This window comes from Cryptomeria japonica, chromosome 11 (assembly GCF_030272615.1).
Source record: "Cryptomeria japonica chromosome 11, Sugi_1.0, whole genome shotgun sequence".
Taxonomy (NCBI): Eukaryota; Viridiplantae; Streptophyta; class Pinopsida; order Cupressales; family Cupressaceae; genus Cryptomeria; species Cryptomeria japonica.
Genome location: NC_081415.1, coordinates 599,247,430 through 599,267,855, shown reverse-complemented (window position 1 = coordinate 599,267,855; position 20,426 = coordinate 599,247,430). Strand labels below are relative to the sequence as shown.

The window sequence follows — 20,426 nt, the reverse complement described above, 5'->3', positions numbered from 1 at the left end:
CATCACACATGACACACATATTTTTCACGTGGAAACCCAACTGGGAAAAAACACGGTGGGGATGAATACCCACAAGCTATTTTTGAACTCTTTAGAAGTCCGCTCTGTTAGGAGCCTTGTCCGGTTAGAGACATTACAATAGGTTCTGCTAGGAACCGATCCTGTTAGGGATCACCCAGTTAAGGGATGGCTAGAATACGCGGTTAAGGGTTAAACCCTATTAAAGGTTACCTTGTTAGAGGATTTCAAGAACTCAATAGCTAAAGGATTTCGAACTCAATAGATTTGAATTACCCTGTTAAAGGATTTACAGCAAGCCGGTTAAGGCTACCCTATTAAGGGATTTTCCAACTGTTGAGGTGGTTAGAGATCAATAGGTATTACAATGATTTGGTAATAGCACTTAATGCCAATGCAGATCCGCTCGAGCTCCTCTTCGCCTTCAGCACTTACACTCTACAAGTATCACTTCTCTCCTTTGGGTCTGGCAAGAATCACGTGTCCCTTCTCTTGGATACACACACACAACTTTTGCCAACAACCTCAGAAAGAGACACAACATCGACCTTATAGGAAAACAGATAGGTCGGCAGCATAAACCCTAAACCCTAAACCTGTTAGGTTAAGGAATTCAAACAGGTCAATCCTGACCGTTGAGCAGACTGCATTAAATGCAGCAATTCTGTATCCAATCTCAAGACATTCTCCATCGTCCATTTCCATCAATTTTATGGTGGCTGATAACCCATCACACGTTATCACTGTTTTACAGACTTCTCACATTCCCAAGGTAGATAGGAACAATCTCCTTCATGCAAGATCCTTCACGTGCACAAGGCTTACATGGCAACATGATCTATTCTTTGTTACCATGCTAACTCATCACACAAAGTCACCGATTGAGCCACACAGGCTTGAAGTACTTAAACTAGAAACCCTGAAATTGAGACTACCAACTAGTATTCATACAATACTTCCATGACTCGGTTCACATAGCTATATGCAGGTTCATCATGAACAAACACACCGCTTCACTTTGGCACAAATGTCGATTCACAGTGTTCTACCGATTCTCTCATGTGTTGGTTCTCACTTCTTCAGCATATTGACATCAATGACAACATACAATATCATGCTTCACTTGGGTACAAATGTCGGTTCACAGTGTTCTACTGGTTCTCTCATATGCCAGTTCTCACTTTTCTCACTTCTTCAGCATATTGACATCAATGACAACATACAATGTCATTATGTCCTCATACCGGTTCACATAATGCCAACAAGTTTCCTTTGAGCGTTTTTGGGTAGGGTGTGCTTTCCACAACCAACCCAGTGGTAGTTAAAATAGTCTCGATTGACATTGTGAACTTCACCATCCTCTCAAGATTGGGTAAATTGTTTCGATAGTGAAGGATCAAATCCCTTCATGCCTTCCATGTAGTTAGCTCAAAAATACCCTCAACCATTTTTTCCTTGAGAGCCTCATTCTCTTTGAATTTCTCACAACTATCAAGATCTGTTTGAATTAAATCACCTCATATAGTTACTATAGTAAAACCAGAGCCACGAGCCAATGCTAGATTATACAAACTGGGATTAGAAAAGCACAATTAAGGGCAGTATTAAAAATATTTCTTTCCCTTCCTTTAAAAAATAAATTCCACTTTATGAAATGATTTATTTATGTTGTAGACGGGATACAAAGAAAAAAAGTGATTTTTAAATCTTTAGGACACTAAGATTTTATTATTTTCATTAATCATGGCATGAATATCTATGGGAAATTCATGTTGATCCATCCAAATTTTAATCCCCTCAAAGAAAGGACCCAGGTTGGCTAACCTATCCGCAGTCTTATTGCCTTCTCTAAGGATATGTTGATATATCATGTGGTCCAAATTAGCGGTAACACCTTGGCATCTAAAAATGATATCAGCCACTTGCTAACCTAGTTTATCTATGCCTTATTAAATCATAATAGCATCCTTCAAATCACCTTCAATGATTAACTCCTGTCCTTTATTTTTGGCAATGGAGATGCCTGTAAAAGTCATCATCACCTCTATCATGCTAGAGATTTGGGTACTGATATTAGCCATGTTGACCACCACCAGTTTGCCATTTGAGTTGCTAATGACACCACCCCATCCCACTAGACCTGGGACTGAACTTGATATAGTTTGACATACATTAAGTCAACTATTGTGGAGGAATTCCATGGATTTTGAGTATGACTCCTTAATATAGAATCAAACATGGGATCTTGTCAATCTGCCTACAAGAAAGAAACCCATTGACTAAAAAAAGATTTTCTAAACAAAACACAAAGAAGAACAATATATCAAAAAATATAAAGCATGACTTGTTGCAAATGGATATTATCAAAAGGAGGGCATTCATTATGAAGAGACCTTTGCACCCACTACAAGATCAAAACTATTAGAGTTGTCTAATCATTAGAACCACATAAAGGATGGAAGCTTCAATAGATTGACATAAAGGGTGTGTTCATAAATGTTGATCTAGAAGAGTATACAGGAATCAACTTGAAGGTTCCATTTATTAACATCATCCTCAAATGTGTGTTATTTAATTATGTCACTTTATGGGCTTAAGTAGGCCCCTAGGGCATTGCAAATTAAATATAAATGGTCACCTATTGCATTATAGTTTTACCCGTAGCCTCTCAGATTCAAAATTGTACATTAAAAAAGATAGGCACAAATATTTTCATTCTTTTTCTATATGTGGATCATGATCCTTTGACCAGAAGAAGTTCAAACAATCTCATTAACAATGTGAAGAACAATCTAAAGAAATTCTTCAACATGATGGATTTGGGACTACTTCACCACTATCTTGGCTTTAAGATATGTTAAAAGAGCATCACATTTTTATCTCATAAATGAAATATGACAAGACACTCGTAGAAAAGAATGAATTGTTCTATTGTAAATCTATTTCCAATATAATGGAGAAAAGTTTGTATAACTCTCTTGATTCTAGGATTCACCTCAAGTAGATGCAACTCTTTAAAAGAAATGTGTTTGGAGTCTCATTTAGTTGACAAAATACCATGACATAGCAACATGTTGCACAAAATGTGTGTTTGTTGGCTTAAATGGCTAGTATAAAGAGTTAGGAAAGTTAAAATTTGGAAATGACAATTTTAATTTTAGGGTTCATACATACACTACTTAGAATTGAGATGGATCAATCTTGAGCCACATAGATCTACTATGCAAGGATATGATGATGATCTTGAGGTATAGAGTGAATGTTTGGAAATGAGTGTTAATGGGTATAAAACATGGATGAGTAGATAGTGAATACATGGGAATAAGTGCAATGAGATGAAATGAAGATCGATAGGGGTTAAATGTTGAGCTAAATTTAACATAAGAATATGCCACTTCATATACAAACAATAATTAACTCTAAAATTCTTGTTATCATCACTTTAATATGGAAAAAATAATAACTTAATGTCCATATATTAATCATCATTAAATTAATTATTCCTTAATATCATTATAATAATTGCATCAAAAGATTCTACTAACAAAAAAATAAAAAACATCATTTTATAATGATATATTCAAAAATCAAAATATGATCAATACATATTATTATTAAAAAAATAATAAAATAACTCATAAATTATAATTATCTTTTAATTAATATAATAAACTATGATAATTTGATAAACCCCTTATTTATACTTAAAATGTAAGAGACAAACAAATATATAAATTAACTTCATTTAGAAACTTCACATCTAAGTTATGAGCAAGCTTTATAACTTCGTGTTCAAGTTATAAGCCAACTTTATTTAATAACTTTATGTGCAGTAAAAAAAAGCCGACTTTATCTAGACTTCACGTCCAAGTTACCTATATAAGTTTTATACTCTTTAATAACCTATCGTGCAATGTGAGATATTTACACATTGCAAGATAATGAGTGAAATAAAAATTGCAAGTGTACTTATTTCGGATGACACGTCATCATGCATCGTAATCTTAAACATTTGAAAGAAAAATATTAATTTAAAGTAATAAATAATTTTCATAATTTTTAAATGACTGATAAAAAAGTCGCGAATCATCTTTCACAGGTCACCCGTCACAGACACGGCACCGACTGCTTTGTAAAGCTATTCGCCATGGAAAGCTTCTTTCTCAAGCTTCTTTAAATTTGTTGTGGGGTTTTGCCTCGTAAGCCCACTGCACCAATTATGGAGATGTGGTGGAACCTCGGGACGCTCATGACCACCATTTTCTTTATCAGAACACTGCTCAAGGAATGCCTCCCGCCTGAATTCTACGACCGTCTCATTCTGCTACTCAGCAGGCTTGTAAAATTCCTGTCTTGCTACATCACCATTGTAATTGAAGAATATGATGGCATGAGAATAAGCGAGGTTTACGAATCGGTGCAAACTTATTTAAGCACGCGTTCTTATTCAACTGCAGATAGATTGAAGCTCAACAAGCCCGAAAATGGCAGAGCCTTTACCTTCACCTTGGACAGAGAGCAGCAAGTCATGGACAAATTTCAGGGCATCAAAGTCTGGTGGACTTTCCGCACCCGAGAGCTGAAACAGCCCAGGCATTTCTGGAATTCCATCTCGGACGAAAAGCGGTATTTCGAACTCCAGTGCCACAAGAAGGACAAAGCCAAGGTATTTGATACCTATCTGCCGCATATTTTGGTGGAGGGCAAAATACTGGAGCTCAAAAACCGGCACCGGAAGATTTACACGAATAAAGGTAATAACGGGCTGTCCTGGACGCCGGTGGTTTTCGATCATCCGACGACTTTCCAAACCCTGGCTCTTGACCCCGAGTTGAAGAACGACATAATGGAGGACCTTACGAAGTTTTCACAGAGAGAAAAGTATTATAAGAAGGTCGGCCGCGCGTGGAAAAGGGGGTATTTGCTCTACGGCCCTCCCGGTACCGGAAAATCGAGTATGATTGCCGCTATTTCTAATTTTCTGGAGTATGATATTTATGACCTGGAGTTAACCGATGTTAGGAGCAATACTGAGCTCAGAAAGCTTTTGATTGCTACTACTAACAAGTCTGTTATTGTGATCGAGGACATCGACTGTTCGCTGGATCTGACGGACCGGAAAAAGAAGCCTAAGAGAGAGAGCAAGGAAGAACCCGATCCGGCTACTGGAAAACCAGAGAACGAGGCGCCGGAAAGCATGGTGACTCTTTCTGGGGTTTTGAATTTCACAGATGGCTTGTGGTCCTGCTGCGGCAGCGAGCGGATTATTATTTTTACTACAAATTATGTTGAGCGGCTGGACCCTGCGCTTCTTCGGTCAGGGCGCATGGATAAGCATATTCATCTGTCCTTCTGCACTTTTTCTGCGTTCAAAGTTCTTGCTCGGAATTATCTTGGCGTTGAAGATCATCCTCTGTTTGAGAAGATTGAGGTTTCGATGGAGGCGGCGCAGATTACGCCGGCGGATGTCAGCGAAGAATTGATGAGGGCTAGTGATAATCCCACCGCTGCGCTTCAGAACCTGATTGTAGGACTTGGCAGGGCTAAGGAAAGGGCTGTTCAAATACTGCCTGGTTTCACTAAAGGCGATGAGTTCAATTCTGTTGAAGAATATGACAATTCAAGTGCGGACAAAGCTCCACCAGCTTCTGAACAAGACAAGTAACGGACCAGTAGCAAACTTTTCGTTCTCTTTGTAGTACTGTTTGCATGGAACTGCAATCGCACTGTAAAGGGCAATGGAGATGGATTTATAAGTTAATTTGAGTAATATTTTATTAGCATTATTCAAAAAAATCCTTTACATTTATGTTGAGCTTTTTATATTTTAGAAAGTAAAAATATTTAATGTATTGCATTAACCATTTTTCGTTATTACAATATTTTGATGTTATATTTGTATGAAATGTTTTTTCAATTTATTTTTAATTTTTAAATTGTAACAATAAATATATCTTTATGTATTTTGAGGTTCATTTTTATCATATTCATGTTATTTTTCTATTATCAAAATTTAAATGTATAATATCATAAAATCTAAAGAAAATAATTATTATATATTTATCACAAGCAATAAACAACAAAATGTAAGTTCATATAAAAATTTTAATTTTGACAAAATAAAAATCATTCATAAAAAAATATAAATTTTATTTATAGCGTAATGATCTTCTTATACACAATTCCTGCAAATACAATGTAAATTCTAACAAATTTAAATTCAAACAAAATAATTATATTGAAATACCAAGACACAAATACTATACATAATTCTTGAAGAACTTGAGTGAATTCATGAGTTACACAACAACAGATCTTTGTAGACTATTTATACAAAAGCAAGCAATCCTTGAAGAACTTGAGTGAATTCATGAGTTATACAACAACAGATCTTTGTTGACTATTTATACAAAAGCAAACAGTTCTTGTTAGAGCATGTAAATAGCTAAAACAAATGAATTTCTGTATGTGTGTTTCTTTTGATTTGGTTGTGAGTACTTTTTGCATCAATGTTTCGGATCACATCATCAGAATGAAATAGAGATCATAAGAAAGATATGTGATCCAAAACATTAATACAAAAAAATACTCACACAACCAAATTAAAAAACAATATACATACAATCTCATAATTATAAAAATCTAAAAATGAACATCGTTAGGAAAAAACTGAGTTGATATATTATAAAAGAGATCTTTGCAACAGCCATGGCAAAGAATAGTTTTGGTCATTAAATTCTCCACGGCTGACAACATTCCATTCATTGGCAGCATCTAAGAATTGGGAATATCTTCCTTCCCTTAAGCTTTCCTCCTCTAAAGAAGTTGCCAAGAGAGAGGCAGTATTCGAAGATGATCGTGAGAGGCCCACAAAAAACAAAGGTATTCCAAAAAAATCAATCCTGTGCTCGGTGTCTCCATCGCCTCCGGTCATATCATGCATTGTTCTTAATCCAGAGGGGGCCGAACAAACATTGAAGCACCAATTTCTTCGCCAAAATTTGTCATATCTTGTAAATATCTTCGGAAGTGGACGATCTGCAACAAATATTCTAGGCGTCCCTCGAATCTGTACATTAAAACAATTAGATTCTTCGAAACTCTGCTGACGGGTTACCATGTAAAATCAATGGCCAGATTATTTTTCTACTCGTCCACTTCTATAGCTAGCACTTACACTTCAACAAAGTGCAATAATTACGCTGATAGTAAAATATACTTTGAATGTTATATTAGACCACAGACAATAGTTGAAAAAATGAACATTTTCTTTGTTATGATAATTATTTGAAATTAAGTTGAGTTGTTCTCTTGAAATGTAGTAGAAAACTGAATATTCAATTATACTATAATTAACAATTGTAGTATGCAGATAATAGAAGACATTTTTTGTATAATAGTTTGGCCAAAAAAATAGGAGAAACTTGATTAATTCCTTTGTATTGTATCTTGCACTTATGTTATAGCAATATGTCTATGCATTGATTGCATTTGTAAGTATGTTGTTTGGCAAGCTATGTTTGTTGATTGTGATTGTCCAACTATAATAATATGACTTTTTAGCCAAGCCCAAAAATATGAACTCTTGATGTGATATGATGTAGTTCAAGAAGACTTCTGCATCTTTACTCTCATTAGTTGCCTCAGACATTGTCCTGCACACACCAATAGTTAGAGTTAGGGTATTATTGAGAATAGTAACTTATTTAAGATTATTACAAAAAACAAGAGGGAAAAATGTGTCTCAAAATGCATGAGGACAATCACCTTAAGAAGATGCTTGCATCAAATACATTTGGTGTTGGTTGCGTAAATGTCTTCTTTGTTGTTGAGTGGAATAGGGTCGATTCCATTAGGTGATATGTATGCTTGAGTCTTGATATCCTCTCCTTATAGTTGATTTTGCCATGGCCTAGAAAAAAAAATTGGAAAAGGGAAATTTGTAAAAGTGGAATTAATGTGTCATGAATAATTGGAAAATGTGAGGGAGATATGGTTGAGAAATAAATAAAAATGCACCTATCTACAATGCTAGGTTGATGTGGTAGCTGGATGATGTGGCTCAAAACCTTTATGTTTCTTCCTCTCATGGCTTCATAGCTTCGTGTGACTTCAAATTCTTCATTTCCATCTTCATCTCATGGGTTCAAATGCATAGTGGCTCTCAAATGACAAAATAACTATCATTTGAGAGTTTTTAAGTTTTCAAAAAATATATAAAATAATGCCTTCATTTGAAGGTCCCCTTTGAATGAAGATATTATTTTACTAATGAAAATAATCATGATTAGGCCTTCAAATGAAGGTTATGCAGAAATAACCTTCAATTGAAAGACCCCATTCAAATGAAAGACAAAAAAGTCTCTTCATTCAAAGGTGTACCTTCTCTCGAGGGTGTTTGCAAATTTTTTCGAGGCCACCTATATTTTTATTTATTTGTGGGTTCACCCAACTCATCCTTGTGTCTAGATGAAGATACATATCATCCTATTACCACAACACTTTTTGTACAAGAGAAAATTTTCTATCACTCCTATGTTTTTTCAGTTTCCTAGATAGTTAGAGAAAGCTTCTAATTTGTGTCCATGTTTTAGATGTGCAAGAAAGACTACTTATTATACATTATCTCTCTATTTTGTAGGTTCAAATAGATTACATATGTCAAAAACAAGATGAATACACTAAAAAATTGCCTAGTTGGATCCACTACTTTACATGAACCCCAACATTCTTTTTGTCTTTAAAATATTTACTATAAATGAATGAAATCCTGTCAAAGCTCCCAACAATGAGTATTTCAAGAACATCTATTTTCTTGCCTAAATCATTAGGTTCTATTCTACATCAAGGTTATTTCTTCACTATAATTCTCATAATTAAGTGCCCTATCATTTTACATTTAATCTTCAAAAAAATCTTTTTAATTATCTATTTTCAATTGTGCTTAATCTAAATCAATAATACGTAAATTGTTTGCATTTATTTAATTATCCTAGATTAACTTTAGGAAACTCTTTTTTCTTTAAGATAAGACATAAATAGATAAATAGTATGGTAAATGTATATTTAAGCCGATAGGCTTTCCAGTGGGGGCATTTATGCCCGAAAAATTGTCAGTGCGTCCGATTCCCTGTTTCCGGTCGATGTGTTTTGTCATGTTTTTTTTATAGTTATCGGAAATTGTGTTAAACGTATTGTTTATAAAATATATTTTGGGTGACATGTTATCGGAAAGTGTATTTAATTTTCGCTGACAACGAAATTAAATCGTTTGCCTTGGGCATTAATGGTTTTGGACGGCACAATTAATTCACTTGGCCTCGGCAGTTTCATCCATTTGCAATGAAAAATATCTGCAGAATGGTTTTCGATGCTTTCGTTCACTTCCAGTGAAGAATATCTGCGTATTTCTCTAGTTTTTTAAATTCCCTTGGCCTCGGCATTGATAGTTTTAGACAGTTTCATCCATTTGCAATGAAAGGTCCTTAGTAATTAAGACTAGCATGGTGGTGAATATTGATATGATTCTAATTAAGCCAATAGGCTTTCCAGTGGGGGCATTTATGCCCAAAAAATTGTCAATGCATCGGATTCCCTATTTCTAGTCGATGTGTTTTGCCATGTTTTTTTTATAGTTATCGGAAATTGTGTTAAACGTATTGTTTATAAAATATATTTTGGGTGACATGTTATCGGAAAGTGTATTTAATTTTCACTGACAAAGAAATTAAATCGTTTGCCTTGGGCATTAATGGTTTTGGACGGCACAATTAATTCGCTTGGCCTCGGCAGTTTCATCCATTTGCAATGAAAAATATCTACAGAATGGTTTTCGATGCTTTCGTTCACTTCCAGTGAAGAATATCTGTGTATTTCTTTGGTTTTTTAAATTCCCTTGGCCTCGACATTGATAGTTTTAGGCAGTTTCATCCATTTGCAATGAAAGGTCCTTAGTAATTAAGACTAGCATTGTGGTGAATATTGATATGATTCTAATTAAGCCGATAGGCTTTCTAGTGTGGGCATTTATGCCCAAAAAATTGTCAGTGCACCGGATTCCCTGTTTCCGGTCGATGTGTTTTGCCATGTTTTTTTATAGTTATCGAAAATTGTGTTAAACATATTGTTTATAAAATATATTTTGGGTGACATGTTATCGGAAAGTGTATTTAATTTTTGCTAACAACGAAATTAAATCGTTTTCCTTGGGCATTAATGGTTTTGGACGGCATAATTAATTCGCTTGGCCTCGGCAGTTTCATCCATTTGCAATGAAAAATATCTGTAGAATGGTTTTCGATGCTTTCGTTCACTTCCAGTGAAGAATATCTGCGTATTTCTCTTTTTTTTTTATTCCCTTGGCCTCGGCATTGATAGTTTTAGACAGTTTCATCCATTTGCAATGAAAAATATCTGCGTTCAGCCTGCAGAATAGTTTTGGGAAGTTTTGTTCATTTGCAGTGAAGAATATCTCCGTTTAGCCTGCAAAGTGGAGGGTATTCAAAACATCGTTGCTATTTGTCTAGCTATGTTATGTTTTTTAGAAGAGAAGAGGGCATTTAGAGGTTTTTGTTTCATCGATTACCCTGTTATTTGGAGTTTGGTTTGCCATTGTTGGGTATATTAGTATTGTGTTTAGTTTTCGATGACTTTGTTGTGTGTTTTTGTTTTGGACAAGAAGAGGGTGTCTAAAGATTTCCTGCGATCTGCAGTTGGCGTTTAAGATTTTTTGACTTAAGGTAACTTTTAATCTAATTTTGTGTATAATTTATTTCTTTCTGACTACTGTCTAATGCTGGTTTTTGTGTTTCCATAGGTTTTATGTTTGCAATCTATGTGGAAAACAAGAAAGTGTTTAAAGGATCGAGCTGGAACCATTTTTCCCAAGTATGTAGCCCACAGCCATCTAAAATCCCTAGAATTGTCGTTTAAAATTTTGAGCATTGGGAAACAAAGGGTTTTAAGGGAGGCCACCCAAGAAGAGATGAGTGCTTTCATTATGTTTATTCTCTATTTAACAGACATTTGGAGAGTATTCTTTGTTGTTTTTGAAATGTGATTCTGAAATTTTCATAACAATTGCAGCCATTTTGAGGGTTTTCCCTTCTGTTTTGGTGGATTAAAAAAAATTAGTTGGCATTCGAGAGGATATTTAGTTTTGCGGCCTCCAAATTATTTGGGTTTTAGTTATGTCGATTTGTGGCTAATACTAGGTTTATCGCCTACCCAAAAAGCTCACAAAGCAGGCACATAAGGAAAAACGAAGAAGAACCCACTTTACAATAAAATTAAAATTTAGTCCCATAGTTGGGCAAGATTCGAATCACGGTGCACCCCAGGATCTCTTATTAACCAAGAATTGACACTAATTTTTATTTAAGTAATAGCCTAAGTCAAACATAAATTGCCAGTGGTATCTTTGTTCACTTTTTATGACACTTCAATCGAAAATAATAGTTTAAGCAATCAAAGAAAAATGAATAATTAAGGAAAGATTAATCAATTTATTAGCCACAAATCAACAGAACTATTATTTGCCTTTAGTTTTGTAGATTTCTATACTGTAAAGATATTATTTGCCTTTAGTTCTGATTACGAGCTTGTGCTAACGATTTTGATTTGTTGGCTAGTGGCATGATTATCGCAAAGACATTTTTACTATTTGGTTTTTATTATGCTTGTGACCATACAGTTGGATATAGAAATTATAAAAATACATACGTACCCATATCTGGAAATGGTGTGATATCGAATACAAATAGATATAAAAAAAAATTTGAGACCCCCTCATGGATACACATATCTAAGCAAAGAAGGTAAAGTATGTGTTACTAAAATATTAAATAAAAATCTGACTACAAATTGTGAAACTGTATGTCTTATATTTTGCATATACTAAAATTGAAACTCTGGTTCATTTCGATTGAACTAAACTTAAACATAGCCTATATTAAATTTTTAGTTGAAATAGATAAAATCCTTGCTATATCATTTATTTTTGTCATTTAAGAACTAAACCTACATGTTTAGATATCTAACAAAATTTTACTGTGGTCACGCTATTTGTTGAACATGAGATATAATAAAAAATTAAAAATTGCATTGTCATTCATTGTAAGCCTAAAAAACAAAGCACAATAGCTTTTTATAGCAAAAGAGGTTAGTTTGTGTTGAGTGATGTAAAAGTGCTTCTAATATGTCACTTGAACTTTAGTTTCGTTCGAATATTCAAGTTGATGATTGGCTGCAAAATGTAGCTATATTAAATTCGTAGTTGAAATAGATCACATCCTTGCTATATCATTTTTTTTTGTCATTTAAGAACTAAAACTAAATGTTTAGATACGTAGCAAAATTTTACTATGGGGACGCTATTAGTTGAACATGAGATATAATAAAAAATTAAAAAATTACATTGTCATTCATTGTAAGCCTAAAAAACAAAGGACAATAGCTTTTTATAGCAAAACAGGTTAGTTTGTGTTAAGTGATGGAAAAGTGCTTCTAATATGTCACTTGAACTTTAGTTTTGTCCGAATATTCAATGTAATTGTAATTGGGACTGTAATGCCATTTTCAAGTTGATGATCGGGTACAAGATGTAGCTTGAATATGGGATATGGTCCACAAGTCTTGAGCCGTTGTTGATTATACGAAAACACTTCAAGTGTTTGAACTATAACAAAGGTAGCCATTGTGATATTTAGAGTCCACTTTTGTTATTCATAGCTCTCACTTAAGAATCTCTTATACAGCTTGGGGTCCTCAACAAAATTCTGGCTACAAATTGTGAAACTGTATGTCTTATATTTTGCATATACTAAAATTGAAATTCTGGTTCATTTCGATTGAACTAAACTTAAACATAGTCTATATTAAATTTGTAGTTGAAATAGATCAAATCCTTGTTATATCATTTATTTTTCTCATTTAAGAACTAAAACTACATGTTTAGATATCTAACAAAATTTTACTATGGACACACTATTTGTTGAACATGAGATATAATAAAAAATTAAAAATTGCATTGTCATTCATTGTAATCCTAAAAACCAATGTATTTTCCTAATTTCTATATCCAGCTATATGGTCATAAGCATAATAAAAACCAAACAGTAAAATTTGTTAATACAAGAACTCCAATTAGGATCTCAATCCATGCAAAAATCATATACTCAAATCTTTTTTTGAATTGTACATTTGCAACCCAAATCAAGAAGTCCAGTCAAATCAGAATTTGTCTAGACCCGCATCACTATTTAGAATTGTACCTTCGTTGACAATTTTTTATTTATTACATGTTTTTTCGCTCATATAGGTCCATTTAAAAACTAATGAACCTTCTTGCTTGATGCTTTTACCAAAATTGTGGAATGGCTTTGTAGACAGTTATATATATGTGTGTGTGTGTGTGTGTGTGTGTATGTGTGCGTGTGTGTGCATGTATTTATGTATACGTATATATAAATATATCTATTTATGTTTATATATACTTATGTATATATCCATATATACATACATGCTTGTGCATCTATATATCCATTTGCATACATACATATCTATGTATGTGTATATGTGTATGTATCTATATACATCCATATTTATGTTTTTACATGCACATGCATATGGATTTATATTCCTGTGCATGCAAATATATAGCTTTGTATATATATATATATATATATATATATATATATATATATATATATATATATATATATATATATATATATATATATATATATATATATATATATATGTCTATGTCTATCAGCTTTCTATTCGAGCATTTATGCCTAGAAAATTGCCTAAATTCCAGGTTCTTTTAAAAAATGGGCATGGCAAAAATTGGTTCCAGTAACCTTGTGGAAATAAGGCTTCCAAGGCTCATGCATAATAAATGAATTGCGGTGCAGGCACTGGATACATGGATAAATGTGCTGCCTAGAAATTTCTAATTTGGGCACTCTATGATTTTGTATTTTTGCACCTTGGAAAAATAGGAAACAAATCTTTCAATTTGTTGGCCACTCAAAATTTGCATTTATAGTTTGCATGTATATTAATCTCAATATTTATGAATGTTTATTTTTAATGTTGCACTTTCCTTTGGAAAATTTATTTGAATATGCTATTCAACCTTCCTTTATGTTGCTTATTGTTCTATAGACGTTGTGTGCTCTCACAAAAGATCTATTTCTTGGAATTGTGAAGAGCGTTAAGCACTATGTCATCTTCTACCAACTCTCTTGCTCCATCGCAGCAGCCTCCCCCAGACACTTTGGTAAGCTAATCCGTTCTATGTTGTTGCAAATTTCAAGATATGAGCATTGTTTTGGGTGTTCCAACAACACACAAAAAACATCGTCTGTATACATTATTCGCTGCATCTACATAGTTGTCATCATTCCCGTGTTCCACAGTCTGGACATATATTCTATCCATCCACTGGCAAAAAAAAAACTCATATAGCCATTGACTTGTTCAAACATACAGGGACCCATTCTTTTATTCAAAACTGCTCCACCATCTTTGAATATGGTTGCCATTCTATTATCTTGTTGCATACATACATATATAGAATCCCACCATTTTGGATATATATATACATCTCTCCAAACATAGTTTTCTTTTACCAGATCTGCATTGCTGCTATGAAACTTCCCTCGGATATACATTCAGTCTTGTTGTGCTCTCCTTGTAGGGACTTAACGACCACCTTGTGCTTACCCCGTATGCAATCCGATCTATGATTGCTGGAGATGATATCCCTTCCCCATTACTACAGCTCTTGTCATTTGAAAAAATGGCTGGTGATCCAGACGACAATGACAGATACAAAATAGTCTTGTCTGATGGCATGTATATGCAGTTGGCCATTTTGCCACCTAAGTATGCTGACTTATTACATGCGGAGACGTTGAAGATAGGTTCTCTCCTTTTGTTGACAAACTATGCTTGTCGTTATGTTTGGAACACAAGGTAGCTTCTATTGTCTATTTTCCTCATTTGAGTGAACCTATTTCTATGTTATTTACAAACGTATTTCCTGCAATTGAGCAAACCTCCTTCTTCCTTTTACAGGACCATCATTATATTCACTCTAGATGTCAAAAAAATGAATTTTGATTTGGTTGGAAAACCCAGATACCTCTTTAAAGAACAGGAAGAACAAATGCTGGGCCGAGAAACCCCACCATCCACTAAACATTCTCTTAAATTTAGTGAAGATCTACCTTCTCCACAATATGCTCCCTCTGAAAATATCAGCCCTATTAAAAGCTTGAACCCTTTCCAAAACAATTGGACAATAAAAGGTCGAGTCACAAATAAGAGGAAAATGCATCAATATAATACGACAAAACACAATGGCCAAGTTTTTAGTTTTGATATTATAGACGAAGAGGGTTGTGAAATTAGAATTACTTCCTTTGATGAAATAGTAGAATTGCACTATCACTGAGTTGAAAAAGGTGCTTCATATGTTGTTTCCAAAGGTTCTGTAAAAGACACAAACACAATATACAATAAGCTTAACAGCCACCTTGAGATTGTCTTGATTGAAACTTCAGTTTTGAAGCGGTGTGCCCTTGATTCTGTTGAGCCAAGGAAAAAAAACCACTTCACCCCTATTAATGAAGTTCTCACTAGCACCAACAATACTTTGGTTGATGTTATTGGTGTTGTTGTCAATGTCAGAGAGATTTATGTAATTCGTAGAAAGGATGGATCTACTGTAAACAAGAGAATAGTAAAAATAAATGATATGTCAACTTTGACAATTGATGTTAACCTTTGGGGGCCACCTTCAGAACATCTAGGCAATGACTTGAAGAATATGCATGCATCTGGAACATTTGTCATCCTTGTTGTTCAAAATGCAAGGGTTGGGTATTTCAATGGAAAAGTTATTAATATTTCAGCGTCAACAACTTTCGAAATTAACCCTTCCATTCCTGAAGCAGACCCCCTCTGTTTAAGAGGCCATGTCCAACAATGCCTTGATTCGCACTCTTTGGATGTGCATGCCAAAAATAACCAGTACCAGAGAATGTCCATTGCATCCATCCTTCAACATCTTAGCGTTGTGCCAAAAACCATTGAGACTACTATTACAATTGTCCTGCAATTCATAAAGGGGGACCAGTTTTATTATACAGCTTGCCCATTACAATTCAATGGTAAAGAATGTAAAAATAAATGTAGTAAACTAGTTGAGAATTTGTGGCTCTGCCCTAGGTGTCAAACACAATTCCCTGAATGTAATTACAAATACCTCCAACAGATGAAGCTACAAGATCAAACAAGCACTGTTTGGGCTAGTGCATTTGATGAGGTTGATACAGAACTCTTGGCTCTGTCTGCAAAGGAATTGTACATGCTGCAATATGACTTAACAACAAAAAAAACACCTCGCAGCATACTTAATGAAGCTATGTTCAACCACTATAGTTTTACAGTTTTGGTGTCTACTAACACATACAACTCTGAGCGTAGAATAAAAGTAACAATCAAGAAAGCGCAGAGGCTCGATTTTGAAGCTGAGTGCAGCTACTTGCTTGCAGATATTGCCAGAATGGGTGCAACTGTATGACTCTATACTGCAAGAACAAAAAAAAAGGATTTCCCTTTCACTGCGTTTAGTATATAAAGATCATTTTTCCCCATTTGCAAACAGTTTGTCAATATTTTGTTCCTCCAAACTCGGTCGTACTTATTTCAAACATTGAACTGCTGCATATAACCACATATTACTATTCTGTTCTTTTGCATTTTGAGATGGCTAGCTCAAACCTTTAACTAATATTTGTCTCTACCAATGAAGGCTAGCAGTTGTTGTGTCTACTTTTGTTCATAGCCTCTTTTTCTATGCATGTTTTTATTCTAACAATGCTCCACTTCAAAAAACACTTTATGTAAATACTAATAGCATTCCATTTTAGTTTCCACATATACACACAATCTTTGTTACTATGTGCATATTTACAAAATTACATTTGCATCAGTGTCTAACGTTCTCTACATTCTTTTAAGACTTTTTTTGAATACATATAAATGTAGGTCTCCTTTTTATACTATTGCAACTACAATTCTAACTACAGTTTTATACCTTGTTATTGATTATTACATAATAAAATTAAACTTAACGTTGCCACTATACAAGCTTGTCCAAATATTTCTCTTTATATATATATATGAATGTATTAGTGTGCAAGTTTATCTATCTCAGTCTCTCTGTGCTGAAGTATATGTGCATGTGTATACACAGATTAATATGTCTTCCCATATATATCTATCTACCTCTGCACATATGTAACTGCATATTATATCATTCTACACATATATGTGTATACATTCAATTGTTTGCATACACACAAACACACACACACACCCACCCACCAACACACACACACACACACACACACACACACACACACACACACACACACATATATATATACATGTTAGTATATATACATATGTGCATATACATATACATATATGGGTTACCATATTTATCTATCTGCATATGCACATGTGTAGAGATATATTGTTCTAAACTACATATATGTGGCCATTTGCCTATTTATGTGTATATATATCTATGTAGGCACATATGCATGTGTTCATGTGCATATACATATATATGGTCCTGTATCTATGTATTTACATATGCACACATGTAATTGTATACTATTTTGAACTACATATATATCTAAATACATAAATAAGTATATCCATATATCCTTGCATTTATCTAAACAACCAACACATTTTGTAGTCCATATTTACATTTGCTTAAGCAATCAACATCTAAACTATGTGTTTTGGCAAAAAAAAAATTCTTCTCTTGTTCTTTAATTTTGTTAATCTATATCTTAGATTGGTTACTCCTTTCAAACATTTGTTAGTCTATATGCTGCTTTCCATCCATTATGTAAACCTTTCGGTTTTTTTAAAATCTACCCGCTCCACTATTCACTGAGACATTAATTTAATTGTCATTTGTCCATAATGATAGCTCTGTTGTATGTATTGTGAAACGTCCTTCACTAAAGTAATATTGTTCCTTTATTATGGTTTTTCTCGTAACCTGCCCATCAAATGGCATGACATTGACACTCTAAACTGCATATATGTTGCCTTTTGAAAGAAATCTTTCTACATATACATCTATCTCTTTGCATACCCACACACACACACACACATACACACACACACACCCACCCACACACACACACACACACATATATATACATGTTAGTATATATACATATGTGCATATACATATACATATATACATTGCTATATTTATCTATCTGCATATGCACATGTGTAAAAATATACTCTTCTAAACTACATATATGTGGCCATTTCCCTATTTATGTATATATATATCTATGTAGGTACATATGCATGTGTTCATGTGCATATACATATATATGATCCTCTATCTATGTATCTACATATGCACACATGTAACTGTATACTATTTTGAACTACATACATATCTAAATACATAAATAGGTATATCCATATATCCTTGCATTTATCTAAACAACCACATTTGTATCTGCCCTTGCATGGATGCACTACACCATTTCTATGTGCCCTTTTATACCATTTCTATACATATACGTATGCACCCACACCTGTATACACCCTTCCACAGCCGCACTTTTCCGAGGTGCGCCCCTTCCCATTAGGCCATCCATACAATTGAATTCCCCCCATCTTCAATCAGCGGAGGAGGGTGGAGAACCATTGGAAGGGAATTGGGGTTCTACTGATTGAAGCCTCTTCACTGCATTTCAGATTGTTCCATCAAAAAAAAGCTTCCACCTATTTATTGTAATAAGTCTCCCACTTAAACGCCCTTTCATGAATTTCAGACACCTAGACTCGCCCTTCAAATTATGCTCCAACAAGTTTATCTTTGGAGTAATTGTTCATGCCTATTTACGTTCTACTTGCATTATTTCATCTGCATTTTCAAATTTCATCTATATTATTTCACATTGGCCTACAATTTACAGCAACTTCTGAACTACAATATTATTTCATTGTGATTGAATCTTGCCAAATAACAAATAGGGATGGTTACAAATTACTCAATTATAACTTTGTTATATTGTAAGCAGTTCTTGGAAAATTAACTTGCCTATGAAATAGTGAATTACTAATTTAGTGTAGAAATTTCGGATTTTGGGAAAAAAAATAAATTAAAAACATGGTTACCCACATCTCTATTTGCTACCATCTCTTTACAGCTTATTGGTTCTAAGAAGACCTCAGCCCCTCCCCTGGCTTGTTCATCTTCATTACGAGACCAACAGATTTTGTAGTCCATATTTACATTTGCTTAAGCAATCAACATCTAAACTATGTGTTTTGGCAAAAAAAAATATCTTCTCTTGTTCTTTAATTTTGTTAATCTATATCTTAGATTGGTTACTCTTTTCAAACATTTGTTAGTCTATATGCTTCTTTCCATCCGTTATGTAATTCTTTCAGTATTTTTAAAATCTCCCCACTCCGTTGTTCACTGAAACATTAATTTAATTATCATCTATCCATAGTGATAGCTCTATTGTATGTATTGTGAAACGTCCTTTGCTAAACTAATGGTGTTCATTTATTATGGTTTTTCTTAGAACCTACCCATCAAATGGCATGACATTGACATTCTAAACTGCATATATGCTACCTTTTTGAAATAAATCTTTCTACATATACATCTAGCTCTTTGCATACCCACACACACACACACACACACATATATATACATGTTAGTGTATATACATATGTGGATATACATATACATATATACATTACCATATGTATCTATCTGCATATGCACATGTGTAAAGATATACTATTCTAAACTACATATATTTGGCCATTTGCCTATTTATGTATATATATATCTATGTAGGTACGTGTGCATGTGTTCATGTGCATATACATATATATGATCCTCTATCTGTGTATTTACATATGCACACATGTAAGTGTATACTATTTTGAACTACATATATATCTAAATACATAAATAAGCATATCCATATATCCTTCCATTTATCTAAACAACCACATTTGTATGTGCCCTTGCATGGATGCACTGCACCATTTCTATGTGCCCTTTTATACCATTTCTATACATATAAGTATGCAACAACAACCATATACACCCTTCCACAACCGCACTTTGCCGAGGTGCGCCCCCTTCCCATTAGGCCATCCATCCAATTGAATTCCCCCCATCTTCAATCTGCGGAGGAGGGTGGAGAACCATTAGAAGGGAATTGGGGTTCTACTGATTGAAGACTCTTCACTGCATTTAAGTCTTGTACTTAAACGTCCTTTCATGAATTTCAGACACCCAGACTCGCCCTTCAAATTATGAT

General features: G+C 34.0%; 1 protein-coding gene across 1 annotated transcript; it reads left to right on the top strand.

Annotated features, from left to right (window-relative positions):
- Positions 1-4,138: 4,138 nt before the first annotated feature.
- On the top strand, positions 4,139-5,826 carry LOC131057106 (AAA-ATPase At3g28510). The gene has a single exon (XM_057991292.2). The coding sequence runs from the start codon at positions 4,238-4,240 to the stop codon at positions 5,681-5,683; it is 1,446 nt and encodes a 481-aa protein (XP_057847275.2). The 5' UTR covers positions 4,139-4,237; the 3' UTR covers positions 5,684-5,826.
- Positions 5,827-20,426: the final 14,600 nt, after the last annotated feature.

What these genes read in the sequence shown, in the direction of transcription:
- LOC131057106 (XM_057991292.2), top strand. Translation starts at nt 4,238, where the DNA reads ATGGAGATGTGGTGGAACCTCGGGACGCTCATGACCACCATTTTCTTT.